Source organism: Rhipicephalus microplus, chromosome 3 (genome assembly GCF_043290135.1).
Source record: "Rhipicephalus microplus isolate Deutch F79 chromosome 3, USDA_Rmic, whole genome shotgun sequence".
Lineage (NCBI taxonomy): Eukaryota > Metazoa > Arthropoda > Arachnida > Ixodida > Ixodidae > Rhipicephalus > Rhipicephalus microplus.
The window spans coordinates 9,519,990-9,537,824 of NC_134702.1; the positions used below are offsets into that span (position 1 = coordinate 9,519,990).

At 45.2% G+C, this 17,835-nt stretch overlaps 1 protein-coding gene and 1 long non-coding RNA gene across 4 annotated transcripts in view; one reads left to right on the top strand and one right to left on the bottom strand.

Moving 5' to 3' along the window:
• LOC142803587 (uncharacterized) overlaps nucleotides 1-17,835 on the top strand; it is a 254,867-nt gene that overhangs the window by 126,789 nt on the left and 110,243 nt on the right. The gene's annotated exons all lie outside the window — the stretch shown is intronic.
• The window catches only part of LOC119163950 (uncharacterized), a 185,723-nt gene that overhangs the window by 102,767 nt on the left and 65,121 nt on the right, over nucleotides 1-17,835 (bottom strand). For both annotated transcript variants that reach the window (XM_075888846.1, XM_075888847.1), the window contains exon 3: nucleotides 5,368-5,427. In XM_075888846.1, the coding sequence (XP_075744961.1) occupies nucleotides 5,368-5,427 (60 nt within the window). The remainder of the gene's footprint in view (nucleotides 1-5,367; nucleotides 5,428-17,835) is intronic.

Genomic DNA, 17,835 nt, shown 5'->3' on the forward strand with positions numbered 1-17,835 from the left:
ACACAACTCCAGATTCGGTACCCACCCAGCAATATTTGTTTCTTGCAACATAAACACAAAATGTGCTCAATAGTTTAACCAAAACTTTATGTTACTTTTGTGTTACTGTCCGATATACTCAGACGAGAGGCTAGGCATCCGTACTGCTCTAAATCAACTCCACAGAAGCGCTTCTTTCCCCCTTAAGTATACCAGATTGATTCACCATCTGTGAAATCAAACTCGGAACTGCTACGCCATATTCAAGTGGCTTTTCTCTCCTACTCTCTAACATTCCTCCCCCAGTGCAGAGTAGACTACCAGGCTCTGCCCTGGTTAAGCTCCCTGCATTTCTACTCTCTCTATATATACTTTGAGTCATATGCGAAGGAGCCGGTTTCAAGTATTTGTCGGTTTAACTGTCTAGTAGTGTGCGGGGAATACTCACGTGTGGGCATCCTATACTTTTTTTATCTCCCTTCTCCCACAAAGAGTAGCAAATCGGGTAGAACCTGGCTATTCCTTCCAGTCTATGGCATTTGCATTTCTCTCAGTCTGTATGAAGGACACTGACAGCTGGGCAAACGTTTTTTTTTTTTCGTTTTTTGAAAGGCCTACCTTTTCTTCGTGAGCATTCGCTTTATATGATAGATATGTGGGGTTTAACGTCCCAAAACCACCATATGATTATGAGAGACGCCATAGTGGAGGGCTCCAAAAATTTCGACCACCTAGGGTTCTTCAACGTGCACCCAAATCTGAGAACACGGGCCTACAACATTTCCGCCTCCATCAGAAATGCAGCCGCAGCCGGGATCCGAACCCGCGACCTGCGGGTCAGTAGCCGAGTACTTTAGCCACTAGACCACCGTGGCGGGGGTTATTTAACTTTAGATGCGCTATCTTACCTTTCTCTTTGGTAACGAATTCAGATAGCATATATAATTGGCAACTGGTATGAGGATTCAACAAAAGAAATTGGATTTCCTTCGCTCCGTCTTTGAAAGTTGCACAATACACGCGATGTGTGCTTCTGGCGAGCAGTTAAGGATGTCACTGAGGCTGCCTTCGCGGCGTGCGCGAGACGACCGTAGCGGAACGAATGGGAGAGGGGAGGCAGCAGCACCCTGGTCAGCGGGGCGCACATGGCGTGGCCGGCGCCATCGCTGCTGGCGCCGACTGCGTTCGCTTCGCCTGCACGGCACGATTGCTGCTCGCCGCTTCGTGGGCGGCGCGCCCCAGAAACGACAAGGGGCAGAACGCCATGTTGGGAGCGGTCTCGCGGAACACTGCGGGATTGGAAGAGACAGTGCACCGTTTGTCAAGCTCTCTCTCTCTCTGCGTGTGCTGCGCGTGCCTGATTAGAGGCGCTTTGAGGCCGCCACGAAATCGCCACTAGATGTCTCTGCCTACGGACCTTCTCATGCCCATTGTTGTCCAGTGACACGAACGGGTTGTTGCAAAAGGTGAAGCCACAGCTTGTCGACGAGGGCATACCAATATGGGCTTGTTGGTTCATCGTAAACTGACTAGTAGCATTGCGCGGAAACCAACAAGGACAAAGAAGAAGTGCAAGATGAACAGAAGAGCCAGTGTTCGTCCTGTGTTTCCTCTTTGTTCTTGTTTTGTTTTTCCACGTTATGCCGCATGCCAATGCTTGGGCCTGTAGAGCTACTCCTTACGTGGGTGCGCTACATAGTTTAGCCGTACCGAGACCCAGCATATCTGATAATGATTCGTTTCTGTCTGGTACCAAACGGTAGATATACGGTGCGAGTAGAACTCTGACGACATGACGAAGCTGACAGTGCGCCGTCGGAAACATGGTCGGATCTGTAATACTTGGTCCCGCCGAGTTAAGACAGCCACTATTCCACCAGAAGCTCGAAGTAGTAAATGCGGGGGCAACGATGAGGAATGAGACACTAAGTAAGGCTAGCAGCTGACTCCTTTTGTATGTGACCTGGCGTGACTCACAACAAATGCGGTATTAGAAAACGCGGCCTCTGCAGCGACAGAAGCGACCTTCGTGCTTTCCGTGGCCTCAACGCCTCCTCGGAGTGGCGGTGACGTATGAGCCGTCAGTTAGTATAGCATCGGCTGATACCCTGTAAAATTCGGCGCCTTCTACCGCAGGTGGCCACGTCCGGATGATTAAAAATTATGGGACCCTAAAGCTCGGCCTTTAGCACTTGAACGTGATAGCGACATGCTGTTCCTAGTGCGTATACTTCAAACACTATGAAACCTCTTGCGAATTTGCTATGCACCCGTAGGTGGCTTTAAGAGAATAGGCGCAGTAGCGTGTGTGCCTTCTGGAGTACCGTACCGGCTTTCAACCATGGATTCATTGTGACAATGACATATTCTAACACCCGATGGCAATGGGCACTTGACAACGCATTATGACTGCAATAATTGTACGTTGCATTGTAAAGAATATATAGAGGACGTGTGTGTTTGTGAATCATGAAAGCTTCTTCCACTGTATTTCCAAAAAGAGGAAGTTCTTTTCACTGTTCGTACAAGCAGAGGCGTGTCCGTGTGGTAGAACATCCGCTTGCTACGCCAACGAGTCTGGTTCGAACCCTACTCGGAGCACAGCAACCCTGGTTCGGTCCCCACTCTGCTCCAGGCTTTTTAATAATTTATGTGCATCGCTCTCAATTTTTTTGGTCACGCGTAAGATGATGATGTTTCGCTCACAACCAACGACACCGACACCGGAATTTCTGTCATACGAACTCTTTAGCGCTATCGCGTTAGCATACGTAGTTGCTGCCGTAGTCGTGGAACTCCCTTCCGGCGTCTCTCCATGCACCTTTCGCGTGACAGAAGAGGCCGGATTCTTTCATTAGAGTTTTTTTTTTTTTTAGCAAGCAATGAAAATACGGTACACAAATACGGTAACGTATATCGCCATAGCACTACCTCCATACTCGCTCTTGGTGCTTAAGCCGCTCTCGGTTGTGATCCTCCCACGAACGACAGGTTCCTCGTTAATGCGTGGGCTGACAGACAACTACGAGGCGGGACAACCTCGCATTAACATTTTAAAAGGCGTCTGTGGTGTTGGGGTGCCTTCACTGGAACTAGGAGTGGCAAAAGTACAACGAGTGAGAAAGGAGAAGAGATAGCGCAATACCGTATACCATTTTTGCGTACCCTATTTCCATATAGCTTGCTAAAATACTAATATTGTCTGAGCCGCGTCAGCCGGCCGCACTCGAGTGTTTTCACTTGAGCATGGAACACACGACGTGCAGGGAGGTGATATAAATCTGGATTTTGTACGAAACATGAGGACAGAAAACTGCCTGGGAATCGCCGTATGATGTCAATCTCAAAATTTGCGGGACTCTTAAGCTTCCGCCTTTAGGAGTTCAACTCGATAGCAATATCCTATCCTTTGAGCGTATTTCAAACACTTAGTGTATGAAATCTTTTCAAAATTGCAATGCACCCGTACGTGGCCTTAAAGGAATAGCTGCAGTAACGTGTGTGACTTTTGTAGTGGATGACAGGCAAGACTATTTTGTGACATTAATATGACGTCACTACAAGACATCATAGCTTGGTCCAAAGTGATCCCGGAGGCATTGTAAAACAAGGTGAGGTTTCTCCGAGGCAGAGAGAGAGAAAAAAAGACGTTTTCCCTGAAGCAGTACGAAACCCCATAAGATGCAAAAAGCTTTCCTGCAGTGACGGGGCATCATCGATATACCGATTCAGAAGAAATAGAAGATGGTCTGCGCCTCGGTTATCTTAAGCGAGTGCGTCAGGAAATTTGTGAGTTTTTTATTGTTGTTGTTACTGTAGTTTCTGCCATTGTCCTTGCAACACCCCCTAGATTTCCCTTGCCTGCCGGATGAGCCCGAAACGCCCGTCATCTATGGAGGCGCTGCCTACGTAGGAGTAAGGGTCTTTGTACTTGGCCTTTGAGATCAGCAGTTTTGGCGTTTGCTACTAAATTCAAAGGCTATGCCTTGTATTGAAAAAGTTGCTTGCTGAATGACGGTGTCACTTGTGTAGGGTTAATTATAATTACGTTTACGCCTTTTAAAAACTTTTTTACGTTATTTTTGTTGCATATAAGCTCCAAAAACGTAAAAACTTATTTGAAGACACTCCTCCTTGAGTGGCGCCACTACCGTAGTTCCGACGACCGCCGCTTCCCAAGTGACCGCCGATAATCCGGCAGGCAAGGGAAATCTAGGAGGCGTTGGTACTTGTTATTGGCCGAAGTCCAAACAGCCGTTACTTCAGCTAAATCAACGACAGAACACAGCAGCACTCACACGCAGTAGGCAGTCAAAACATTGCGAACGCGTTTTTAAATATAAATGTTGTTTTTGCAACATATATAGTTCGTTGAAATTTAGAAAAAGAAATCACAGCATATCTACGGAGTGAATGATGATGAGTGGGGCGAAGCTTCGAAAGGTTTTATCGGCAAACCGTGAATCATCCGCTAGCCGCGTCCATCCGTCCGTCCGCCCATCTGTCTGTCTCTCTGTCCGTCCGTCTCTGTATGTATGTATGTATGTATGTATGTATGTATGTATGTATGTATGTATGTATGTATGTATGTATGTATGTATGTATGTATGTATGTATGTATGTATGTATGTGTGTGTGTATGTATGTGTGTATGTATGTATGTATGTATGTATGTATGTATGTATGTATGTATGTATGTATGTATGTATGTATGTATGTATGTATGTATGTATGTATGTATGTATGTATGTATGTATGTATGTATGTATGTATGCATGCATGTATGTATGTATGTATGTATGTATGTATGTATGTATGTATGTGTGTGTATGTATGTATGTATGTATGTATGTATGTATGTATGTATGTATGTATGTATGTATGTATGTATGTATGTATGTATGTATGTCTGTATGTATGTATGTACGTATGTATGTATGTATGTATGTATGTATGTATGTATGTATGTGTGTGTATGTATGTATGTATGTGTGTATGTATGTATGTATGTGTGTATGTATGTGTGTGTATGTATGTATGTATGTATGTATGTATGTATGTATGTATGTATGTATGTATGTATGTATGTATGTATGTATGTATGTATGTATGTATGTATGTATGTATGTATGCATGTATGTATGTATGTATGTATGTATGTCAATCTGTCCATTTAGTGAACAGTCCAAGTACCGCGGTCTTGCATCTTTTCATCATACATTACATATAAAAGTACTGCCCATCCAGCGGGCATTCAGAAGGCTGAAAGGAGAGGTGGCCACTACATACAGCAGCCGCACAACACCCACGCCTTAAGGAGCTTCACCCCTGAATATTGAATGTCAACACATGCGTCTATATCGCTCAAAAAGTGAATCTTGCACCCACCTGAGCGCGTAGTGACAGCAATGCGTTGTCGCCGGCCAACGGAGCCCAGGCGTCGTATTCCTGCATAAATAAAGGGCATGCATAAACTTCACACTTTTCGCACAATCGAATTCTGTAAATCTAGTACAAGAAATAAGACATTGCCATCATGAAGCTCTAGCACGAGGGCATGATATTATATATCAATGGCTGCCTGGACATATCGGTATTACCGGAAATCAATTAGCCGATGATGCAGCCCGCTCAGCCCATGAAGAAACCCGTGTAGTCCCGATTCCTCTATCAAGCAATGATGCAGCAAGACAACTTTACCTGCTGGCTCGAGATCTCACACTCACGTTTTGGTCGTCTACCAGCTTCCAAAGGTGTCAATTTTATGAACTGGATCCTTCGCTCAAGCTAAAGCTACCATCACAACTTTCCCGCTCCGATGCGACACTGTTATGCCGCCTTTGGTTGGGTGTTGCATTTACAAAGGTGTCCTCCTTTCGCATTGGTATGGCAGACACTCCTACATGTGACTACTGCGGAGCTGAAGAGACCATCGAACACGTCCTGTGCAGCTGCGCTTGCTACGACACACAGCGATGCCAGCTCCGGATGGTTTTGAATCGACTTGACGAGAAAGCAACTAAAGCACTGCTACTTTACCTTAAGTCAACAAACCTGAGCGACCGCCTGTAGACTGTGTGTGCTCCCCGAGTGTGCTCGTGATTGTGTGTACCTTCTCATCTTTCTGCAACCTCTTTTCTCCCCTTTATCTCTTCCCCAGTGCAGGGTAGCAAACCGGATGTGCGTCTGGTTAACCTCCCTGCCTTTCCTTGCATCTTTATCTCTCTCTCTCTCTAGTACCACATAGAGTATGCGCCGCACACCTTCAAGCCATCTCAAGTCGATATATATATATATATATATATATATATATATATATATATATATATATATATATATATATATATATATATATATATATATATATATATATATATAGCAATGGAAACAAAAATGGTCAGAGAAGGCAAGCGGGTTAGCGGGAGACCGAAGGTTAGGTGGGCAGATGAGATTAAGAAGTTTGCGGGTATAAATTGGCAGAAGCAAGCACAGGACCGAGTTAACTGGCGGAACATGGCAGGGGCCTTTGTTTGTCCTGCAGTGGATCTAGGGAGGCTGATTATACATATATATAAGGGAAAGAATTGTATACTTAAGGGCTCTATTTTCTGTGTTTTTGACACAATATTAATGAAATCTAACAGACAATAATGCCAAGGAAAGTATAGGGAAGGTTATTAAACCGAATTGTAAGGTATATATGGAGAAAGAAAAGTGGGTGAAGAGACACGCGTTTCCTGATGTGAGTTTGAGTTGGTGATGATGATGATGATAATAATAATAATAATATTTGAGATTTAACGTCCCAAAACTACCACATGATTATGAGAGACGCCGTATAGTGGAGGGCTCCGCAAATTTCGGCCACCTTGGGTTCTTCAACAAGCTCATAAATCTAAGCACACGGGCCTCAAGCATTCTTGCCTCCATCGAAAATGCAGCTGCCGGAGCCGGGATTCGATCCCGCGACCTTCGGGACAGCAGTCTAGCGCCATAAACCTTAGACCACCGCTGCGAGGCGAGATGAGCTTGAGAACCCCCGTCCTAGACCAATATTTACGACTGCGGCAGCTGTCTGGTCTTTTCCGGGAGGAAGATACTGCAGTGTTGTGGATCCTGCGGTCTGCATGTAGCATTCATGACAGCTCAGAATGCAAAGACTGTGCTCTCGGAGAAGCTATTGAGTACCGCCGGTGTTACTAGCCGACATACGCAAACGAGAGGATTCAAATTCGTACCGCTTCAAATCACCCGTGCGGTAGCGCTTTCACTGTCGAAAAGATACTGGAACCAGGAGGTTGCCCATAACAGTTCCACAAAGAAAAAAAAAAGCGCTACTGCGTTTTTAAAAGGATACAGGACTGGTTTGCCATTTATGATATTAAACGTGGTATCGCTACGTCATACGCAACTGTGAGTGGCGTACTATAGCGTGCTTAGCTGGAACCAGCCAAACAGTCGACCACAGTGTGCTTCCAGGACAAGTGCGACGAGCTTGAGTGAAGCCATAGACTCTGGTACGTGAAGGCATGTTTAGCAATGTATGTCTGAGCCGTGCACATGTGCTTTATTAAACAGTTTGTTCAGTCGAGAGTTTTCCTCGAACCAGCACAAGCCTCACATTTGGCGCAGTCGGCAGGGTTCAAACTTTGTGGGGATACCCCAATGAATATTTCGCCTTTATAGTCTCCTCTAGAGCTTCCCTTCTGCTTACCCAGGGTCTTCCGTAGGCAGCCCTGGTTTTTCTTGTATTTATTTTATCCTTATTCTCTCCCTTTCTCACTTCATTTCAAAGGTACTGTGGGTACACTCGCCGCCAGGTTGTCGTAAAACATGCCCATCGGGTAGATTTCACCTTGGAGTAGTCTTAGGCGAATGCATAATTAAGGGACCCTATTAATTATGCTTCGTTTCATTGTGTAGTTATAGATTCATTGCCTTGTTTTTCTTATTATATAGTGATCGATGCTGTTTCCTGCTTTTATTTGTTTTAACATTTGGAAATGTTTGTGAAACGCCCGTGAACTCGTTAAGAGTTTGCTACAGTCCCAAGCTAAAAGAAAAGTGATGCTTCTTAAGTTATACAATTTTTTTTAACTCAAGTGACGACTCCGCATTTGCCTACCGACTGGCAAACAGCCGAAATGTCGCACTTGACGAGCCTACATCCTCCTTCTTCATTTATTGCATTAACGCTATGCAAATGAGGCAGCATATTGGAGCTGTTCACGGTGGTTATGGCACTTGGCTGCTGACCCCAAGATCACGTGACGGAATCCAGGCCGTGGCGGCTGCATTTTCAATGGAGGCTAAAATGCTTGAGACTCATGTGCTTATATTTAGGTATACCTTAAAGAGCACCTTCCGGTATAAATTTCCAAGAACTTGATTACGGCTTATGGTTCTTAACGTACAATTGCAATAAGTATTATTGTTAATAATTTTTGCGTTTCAAACCCACAATAAATAAATCAATTCTTTGATGCATGCTTCATGAATTCAAAATTATAACCGCCTTCTTCATAATACATGTAATTTATTTTAACAATCAATGTTACCTAACTGTGTTCTTACCCGATTATTTACCGACCTCACCTGTGATTGTACTGGTTGAGTGGCAATAGCACCTGGGCTTATATTTCTAGGGTTGCCATCGTCGTAGTTTTATGCACCAACTCGGCTGGTTTTGTAGGCAGTAGGCCAGTTGCCGGTCCGTACCCAAGACCGGCCCTTATTGGCCAGTTTATCAGCCATAGTATCGCAACTATTTCTTCCCTTTTTGCATTTTATAAATGTAAGTTTAGCAACTCCGAAGATGATAGATATTCTTCGTCAATCACGAAAACTCTCATGCCATTTTCAAACATGCGATTTCTGTCTTCTGCTCATTAAAAAAGGCGAAATATTTGATCTCTCCACTTACGCCGATCACTTAAATCAACATCACCTAGAAGTAAAACGCTTGCACCAGGAGTGTAAATTATCCGCCTCGCAAGCACTGCAGATCATTTCACTGTCTGTTGCGAGAAATTCGACCTCTAAACCAGAGTACAAGAGCCAACTCCTGGCTGTGGACGACATATATTGATAGTAGTTGGTGGGACTGTAAGTCCCGAATGGACGGTATATACGCAGATGGCATTTCTTGAAACGCCAACAAAAAAGTTAGTTAACTGTGTTTTACTTCTTTTTGGTTTTTTTATCATGAACGTTATTTTTACTTCTGATTAGGTAAACAATGTTACGATACATGTCACAGTGTGTCAAAGACTGATTATGGCAGCCTTTTTTTTTCAACATTGACTCAACCACCTGAATATGTAACCCTCTATCCCCTTTCACCTGTTTCCAAATAGCTGTTTTTGTTGTTGTTCTTGTTGTTAGTGGTAAGGTGGCAGCCCTATGTGCTCCGATATCTGACACAGATTGCCCCTCCCATTAAAACATGCGCGGTAGTGTTTTGTTGCTCACTCAAGGTATCGACTTATCAATTGCTCGTGTTTAATTTCCGATCCTTGTCAGCCGACAGGTCGCTCAGATTCGTCCTCCCGCTTTTTCATTGTTAGCCGAACGCTTGCTTTTGTGATGCTTCCTGTAGCGACGCTCATCGCTGTTGGCCTCGTCGTTTCCTCCCTCTCCCGACACGTCGATGTTTCGAATCAATGTAGCCCAGTTGACCCCAGCAAATGGTTCTCTAATGGGAAGCTTCTTCCGGGTGCAAACAGCGACGGTTCGGGCGCGCGGCATCACTGTCACGCTAACGGTGACGGCTTTTCGCTTGCGCAGCATGTGCTTGTTTATATTGTCTTCTAGTTTGATCTTTAGTGTTCATATCGAAGCTTCATGACGTGTCGTGTCACCGTTCTAGAAGGGCGATCCTTTATTTCATTCATGCTTTTGTTATTCTCTCCCTTCTCTCGTTCTTTATTTCTTTCCCTATTGATTACCCTTCAGTCCACACCAAGACGCTCAATATCACTGAAATGAGAGCCCTACTTATGCCATGAAAGTGCAAGTGTGCAAGTGCAAGTGCAATGACAGTCTAACGGCAAAAATGAAAAGATTATATATATATATATATATATATATATATATATATATATATATATATATATATATATATATATATATATATATATATATATATATATATATATATATATATATATATATATATATATATATATATATATATATAAGGGAGAGATTTCTATACTTAAGGGCTCATTTTCCCATGTTTTCACGCAATATGAAAGAGTTCTAACAGACAAGAATGAATGCCAAAGAAAGTATAGAAGTTATTAGGCTAATTATTATGTAAATGTGAAGAAAGAAAAGTGGCTGAAAAGATAACTTGCCGTGCGCAGGAACCGAACCTGCGACCTTCGAATAACGCGTTCGATGCTCTAGCATGCACTGAGCTATCATGGCGGCTATCTTTTCAGCCACTTTATTGGGTATATATGTGAATTTAAACGTGGCAGTGTCAGTCAGCGCCACCAGTAGCCATGGCAGCGAGTGAGTAATCAACACTATGTCGGCGTACGTAATTTGCGATGAAACGATTGTGTTTGCAAGGCAGAGTTGAATCACGAACATATACGTCTTTTTGTTGGTTATTAAACTACAAAAAAGTTCGTGAGCTCATTCTGGTTGCGGCACTGCCTTTTTCTTCTTTTTTTTTACTTATTCAAACAATTTTACAGGTCCCCAATTACAACGCAAAAGGACACAGACCATAACAGGAAAAAACGTATGACACTATCGCTGCAAACATCCGCTAAAACTCGTCTTGCGTGTGCGGGAAAGTCTGCGCTAGTGCACGTTGCGTGTTCTGAGTCATCGACTGACGCTTGTTCTCACACTATATACCGGACAGTTTGTTGGCTTGACCGCACCATTGATCGCGTTGTGCGATTCCCGCCAGGTTTTGCCTTTTGTTCTTGTTTCAATGGTTTATATGGGAAATTTGCCTGCACTGTGACGGTTGCACAGGCGCGTCGACACATAGAGTAATCGATCGGATCCTTTCTGCAGATTTCGGTACTGACCCTTCAGTAGAGCTGCATGATGTAGCTGTCGATTTATTCATCTCAGGCTTCTGGTTGTTGGCTTATAGGTAAGTGTTTTCGCTCACATAACAGTGTTATGTCAAAATGTAACCCTGGAAAATAGGATATTGTGTTTGAAAAAAGGGGCTTTTGGGCATCTTCAGGTTCTCATATGAAAAAAAAACATTTCTTGAAGGTTTTGTTTCCGCGGACAATCAACCATTAAGTAGTTCGCGCTGAATTTCGTGTGTCCTGCATTTTCATGTTGCGCGCGCGCGCGCGCGCGTGTGTGTGTGTGTGTGTGTGTGTGCGTGCGTGTGTGTGTGTGTGTGTGTGTGTGTGTGTGTGTGTGTGTGTGTGTGTGTGTGTGTGTGTGTGTGTGTGTGTGTGTGTGTGTGTGTGTGTGTGTGTAACTTTATCCTCTTAACGTAAACTTGCCTAAGGCAGACTAACAGGCTGCAACCATGGGTGTCGGCAAGGGTTGCAAAGGGGACACTTACCACTTACCGCTTAAAACCGCACCAGCACTCTTCACTCCCCCAGGTGCGATATACCCCAGGTTTTCGCCCCCACCCTCCACCAAGACGAAATCCTGCCGACACTTGTGGCTGCAGCGCTGCAGTAGGCACTGCGCCGTGCTCCCGACCGGGCTGCACAAATTGGGTATCTTTTCTCATCTTCTAACCACTACCACCACCAGCGCTGCAAATATAGTGTGGGGTATCGTTACGTGAGTTTATATAACGTGTTCTGGTTCACGTGCGTTCGGAAACAGCCTCCTGGAATTAAATATATGTAGTGGTCGCATGTGGTACGCGAGAAGGCCTCTCTCTCTCTTGGGGACTCGCGGAACGCCATGGAGAGATGAGTGAGCGATCCATCGCGAAGAGCGGAACCGGCCCTTCGGTACACTTTTCGATAGAGGTTCGCGCCGTTGCGGTCATTCGGCTGGGCGCTCTCGCGGAGGAGAGATGGGTGGTGGCCGAACAGGCGCGGTCCTGGAGGAAGTGTTTCCTCGCGAGGACGCGGAAGCCACGCCCGGCCCAATTATCCAGGTGAAGGCTCTTCCCCGGGCGTCGGCCGATCTGCCCCAGTTGGCCGCCGGCGGCCTTGGCGGACGCCTGCAGGCCGTCACACCCAGGGACGACAACGACGACGAACAAGCTCGCTCTTGCGCTGCTCGCCAATGACGCTGATACCACTGTGCGGCCAGAAGAAGACGCGAAGACCACCAACACCTGGTCGCAACGCTCTGCGAGGAAGCGTCCGTAGCCTCGGCCGAACGATGCGCTGCACTTTCTCCGACATCCCGGTTCCTTCGACAAGACTAATTTTGCTTTGCTTGTACCTGAGCAACTGTATTTTTTCCCCTTCTTTCAACAGTTTCGCTATATCTGCCTAATCGTTATTCAGTGAACGGAAACCAGGGCACAGCCTATGTGCATTAACCAGTGGCCCATCACACTCTAAAATTTCGTGTATATTTCCGCTACAAAAATGCTCTTTTCATAGATTATTTTTTGGAAACGGAAATATGAGTTCCTGCAAGCAAGCCATTCGGTCACAATTCGTATGCATTGGTCCATTTCGCTCCTTACATATCCGCTAGGTCAGGCACTGTTTCATACCCTCCACTTGTTTTGTTTCGTTATTTTGCTTTCGTGGACCTATATAGTATAGGTTTTATGTTTAACAAATACTCTGGAGACCTTTTCCCACTATTAATTTATCTTAAATTGGTTTTAAGCCCGGCAAGCTTTCGAATAACAGGCTTCCCCCACTCTTTTTTTTCGTTTTTTTTTTTTTTTGCATTCTGGGGGCCATACGAAACCTATAGGGTGCAGAACGAGTCGGAATGTCGAAAAACTTGAGTTTCAAGATGCTTTGTTTGTGGGAAAACATGTTTGGGAGACTGAATGAGATAATGATTTCAGACAGAGGTTGTGATTGAATGGAATGTGTAATCTGCAAGCATTCCATATAGGAATGCACAATGTTGCGCGATTGAGACTCGGAGGAACGCGGGACGCGACGAGAAGCACGAATTGCGACTCAGTTTGCGCATTCTAATGACAAACCAATAGGCCCAGCATGCAACCGTATAGGAAAAGCGAGGCGATGAGTGTTTACGTGAAACGTGTCTGAAGCTTACATAAGCAAGAACTAACTATTATGAGCGTTTTTTTTTTAGTGGAGGTGGGGGGGGGGTGTTTTCATGGCACTTTATCGTGGTATTGCACTTTGGCATACTGCGCGTGTCGTTGTTTCTATATGTGCTGGCGCAGCCCAAAACAAATATCTCATCTGTTCTATGTCTCTGGTTTTTTTTTTTGTTTCTATCCTATGCTCTTATTTGTTTCCCAAAAACTATGCACCATCTTGTCCAGTATGGAGTTACGTTCAATTAGAACGCATCGATGGCAGCGATTCATGATTAAACCATATCGCCTTTTGCTGCCCTGTATACACCACCGGGGTGGACACGCCGCGCCTATTCATGCTCGTGCATGTCGGAACGCGTTGCAGTCGCCTACGTGCACCACGAATGGCCGACAAGCGTACGCAAAAAAGTCACTGGGCAACCCTCTTCGCTTGCGGGGGCGTTTACGCATGCGCGGGGCTTCGATTGATTTTATCGCTGCAGAACCGCCCTCTAAGCCGACATCTCTGTCATTAAGAGCCATTGTGGTTCCCACGCCGGGTAACTAGTGCGCGTAACGTCCGTTATCATTTATCACAGCGAACTCCACCTCTTCGTTCTACGGAATAAAGGCGACTATACGGGACGTTCGGGTGGAGTTCGTTTATTAATGTGTGCGGCTTTTCTGGACACGCTCTTGCACAGATATTCCTGAATGAATATTCCTGTGTGACGCTGGTGAAAACAGTTGACGCATATGCAAATGGCGATAGCCTCTATACGCAGTGAGGAGCCCCCTTATTTGCGTGTTTTTCGGGGGTACCTCAGAGTATTTCAAATTATCCATGCGAACCGTCGAACAATTGGCTTACGTGAACAGCTCCACTTCTGTGGGAAATTACAGTGTTCAAACAAATAGCAAAATATAGCAACCTTCTTTCTTTTTTTAATTCTTTCGTATCTTACCAGCCACTGCCACCTTTGAAATGTTCAGAAGAACGCATAATGTGAAATGTTGCTCTGTGGCAGCAGGCTATCAGCATCCAAATCAGCGTTCCGGTTTTTCTGACTTTGAGCGAACAACGAGGCATGGGGAGATAAACAGAACCACTGGCAGCAGTTAGTGATCATCCAGTCGCGTACGTTGCAAAAGAAGTAAAGCTCGATAAAATTTTTGTGTGGTCTTTTCCACCAATTCTACGGTTGGCACCGCTACTCCTTCTGTTGGAATGCATTTTTCTTTGTTATTCATAAATAATAATCACCCTGTAGTCGCGGCACACGTGCGTACATCAGGCAGTTTCCTATAACGGTCTCGTCTCAATGAGATCCCGCGGGCGTCGGCCAGATCGGCCAGCGATATCCTCTCTCGCCTTCGGGCGTCTCGTAAGCGGGGCGTGGAGCCATCGTTTCGGGACGCGCCGGACACAGGCCCACTTTCTCCGCTCTACACAGTGGTCAACGAAGAGAGATGGAGGCCTGCGCCGGCCGAGACTGGTTTTTCGCGCTTTCGGTGGCCGCCTCAATCGCAGCAGCCGCGCACAACGAGGCGAGAAAGCGGAAAGCAAGAGGCGCGCACTCTTTTTGGATCTACCTCGCGTTGCTGCATGTCATAACTGCGAGAACAACGCCAAGGAATGCAAGGAATGTGCCCACCAACACGTCCTGTTAACGTGCGTCGTCAATTACTTAAATGAATTAATAATTAACAGTGTATAGATTCAACAACCATTCACCTCATAAAAGAGCACGTGCACTCGGATATCTTATTAAGGTTAAAGCAATAGATGCCTCAACAAACGCGAAAAGTGACCGCCTGCGTCAACACGAGTGATGCAAAATATTGCCATCACTTGGTGGCGTCACACAAAGCAAAACCCTCTTACGTCATCAGGACACAATTATGTGCTCACATGATGACGCCATAACGTGCCGTCGCTTGTTGTGGCCGATCACAGAGGCAGTGGACGACCGGGTGCAATGGGCAATGCTCGCGGCGCCTCCGGTTGGATAAATGCATCGACTCATAAAAAAAGAAGACAACTCTGTCTTCGGGTAGCCTTAGGTGATCGCGTAAAGGACGTTTTGCCCGAAATCTTGAGGTTCACATTGTATCTGTTTGCACTGCACTAGACATCTGACGTCGCACTGTGTCCCATGATCTGCGAGATTAGTTATCATGTTTTGAACACAATGCCTTTGGGGTCTGCCTCCACCCACGTACATTGACGGGATGCGATGCACCATGTCCGACTTACAACAGAAATAAAGAGCAAGAAGAACAAGAAGACTAAACGAATAGAAATATGAGTAAACAGAGAAAGCACGAATCAGTGCGTAATCACACAGCCCATTTTATTGCTTCAAGCTGTCGCTCTAGTATCACCTACACACCAAATGTTCCCTAAGCGTATCTGGTCTGACACTTCACCGTAAGATTTAGCAGCTTTCGCTCTTCCACGAACTGTAATATAAATTCCCTCGATTCAAAAACACTTTCTTTCTTCCACTCAACCGCGTTTCATACCGTCTGTCTAATAATCTCAGGGTAAAACACTTGCATGGCACCACTAGAGCCTTGAGACTCCAACACATTTAGCCGCATACGTTCGTGCTTTTTAAATATCCGATTTGCCACAGTGTTCTCTTATTTCACGTGCTATACTTTTGCAATGGCATTTCTAGCGTTTTTTTTTTAAATCTTCCTTTTCCACTGCCTTTATCTTCCTCTTCCACTCTTTTCGAATTCTAGCTTGTTTACAGTACTTTTCACACATTTATTTTTTGTATGCTTCTTTCTTTTTTCCAAGAGGATGCCCCGCCACGGTGGTCTAGTGGCTAAGGTACTCGGCTACTGACCCGCAGGTCTCGGGTTCGAATCCCGGCTGCGGCGGCTGCATTTCCTATGGAGGCGGAAATGTTGTAGGCCCGTGTGCTCAGATTTGGGTGCACGTTAAAGAACCCCAGGTGGTCGAAATTTCCGGAGCCCTCCACTACGGCGTCTCTCATAATCATATGGTGGTTTTGGGACGTTAAACCCCACATATCTATCAATTTTCCAAGAGGATTGTTTGTCTATTATTATATTTGTTTGTTTAATTTTGCATCATAATGATCAAAAGTGTTATTGATGCTTTTGTCCCTCTCCCTGCCTTATGGGGTACCCAGAAAAGACCCTTTAAGGAAAATAAACGATCATAATTGTGATAAAGAAGTAAAACGTTATCCAAATGAGAACCGTAAGTAATAAGTAAAGAGCAATAAACAAGTTACTCACACCCCCGCCCCCCTAAACCCACCCCCTGCTTTCTCCCTCTTCGTCCTGCATTATGCTTCCGATCGCATCGATGTCTCGTAAACTTCCTCGTCAATGCTGTTCCCTCTGGTATAAAGTCCCGTATTTTGTTGTCTTTGTAAACATTACCTACACAAACTTATCCTTTAACCTACGCCATTTGTGAACAGATTTGTTGTGGGTCTCCTGTACTGAGTTATGCGAATATTTAACCATATAACGGTTCATTCATTCTTTGTAATTTATGTGATGAGCTGTCGAATGTATTTTCTGTTATAGGGCGCTGTAAAATCCTAAGGCTTAAATGAGTAAGTCCAAAACTGACTAACTGCTGCAACAGTGCGTGATGTTATCAAAATTTTTGCGAGATCTCTTCAACGTTACGACGAAAGTTTTTCTCATCATCATCGTCATCATCATCATCATCATCATCATTACTATTATTATTATTATTATTATTATTATTATTATTATTATTATTATTATTATTATTATTATTATTATTATTATTATTATTATTATTATTATTATTATTATTATTATTATTATTATTATTATTATTATTATTATTATTATTATTATTATCGCGTCATTGAAAGAACCTGCCTCAGTTCACGACACAGAGGCAGCACAAGAACGCACGCCACAATCACTGAGCGCGTTTTCGGGAGCGTGTGTAGCGCAACCAGGCACGCGCACACAGCGTGTGGCGCCATCTAACGGAACTCCTACTACCCTTGGCGACAGCGCCCTGAGGCGTCTGCCGTCGCTGAGTTGTTCTCGCATAGCGGAGCTCAGGCGGAACAGGCGGCCTCTCCCGTTATTGGATTGCAGAGGCCTTCGGAGGCTCCCAAGTGACCGCCCGGTCGACCTCTGCCAACTGGCAACGCCTCCTCGATGCTATGCAAACCGCAGGCGACGCCCGAGATTCTCACGGTGTGTCCCGCAGCAACCTCAATTATTGCGCCGGATCGCGCGTCGCTGTTCGGAGGCCTCCCTGTGGGCGCGAAGTACGCCCTGCATGCGTCGTACCGGTCGCCTTTCCCTCAAGCGTTTTTGTGCTACCGCGGCTACGCGTCGGCGCTGACCGCCCACAACCGGCTTCCGGGCCAGAGCCATCGCGAGGTGGCAATGAATGGCAAGATTCAGCTTCCGTCGGAGGTCGGGGTTGTGCTGACGGAAATTAGCTTTAAGGACGTTGCGGCATTCGCCTTTTAAGCTCCGCTAACATCGGTCTCAGCTTTCATCTTCCGTTAACCGAGGCAATATTCAAAGTTTGACAATAGCCACTGACGATACCGCTGTCATATAGTGAAGTTTGACGATAGCCCCGACGATCCCGCTCCCATATGTTATTGTGAGTCATCAAC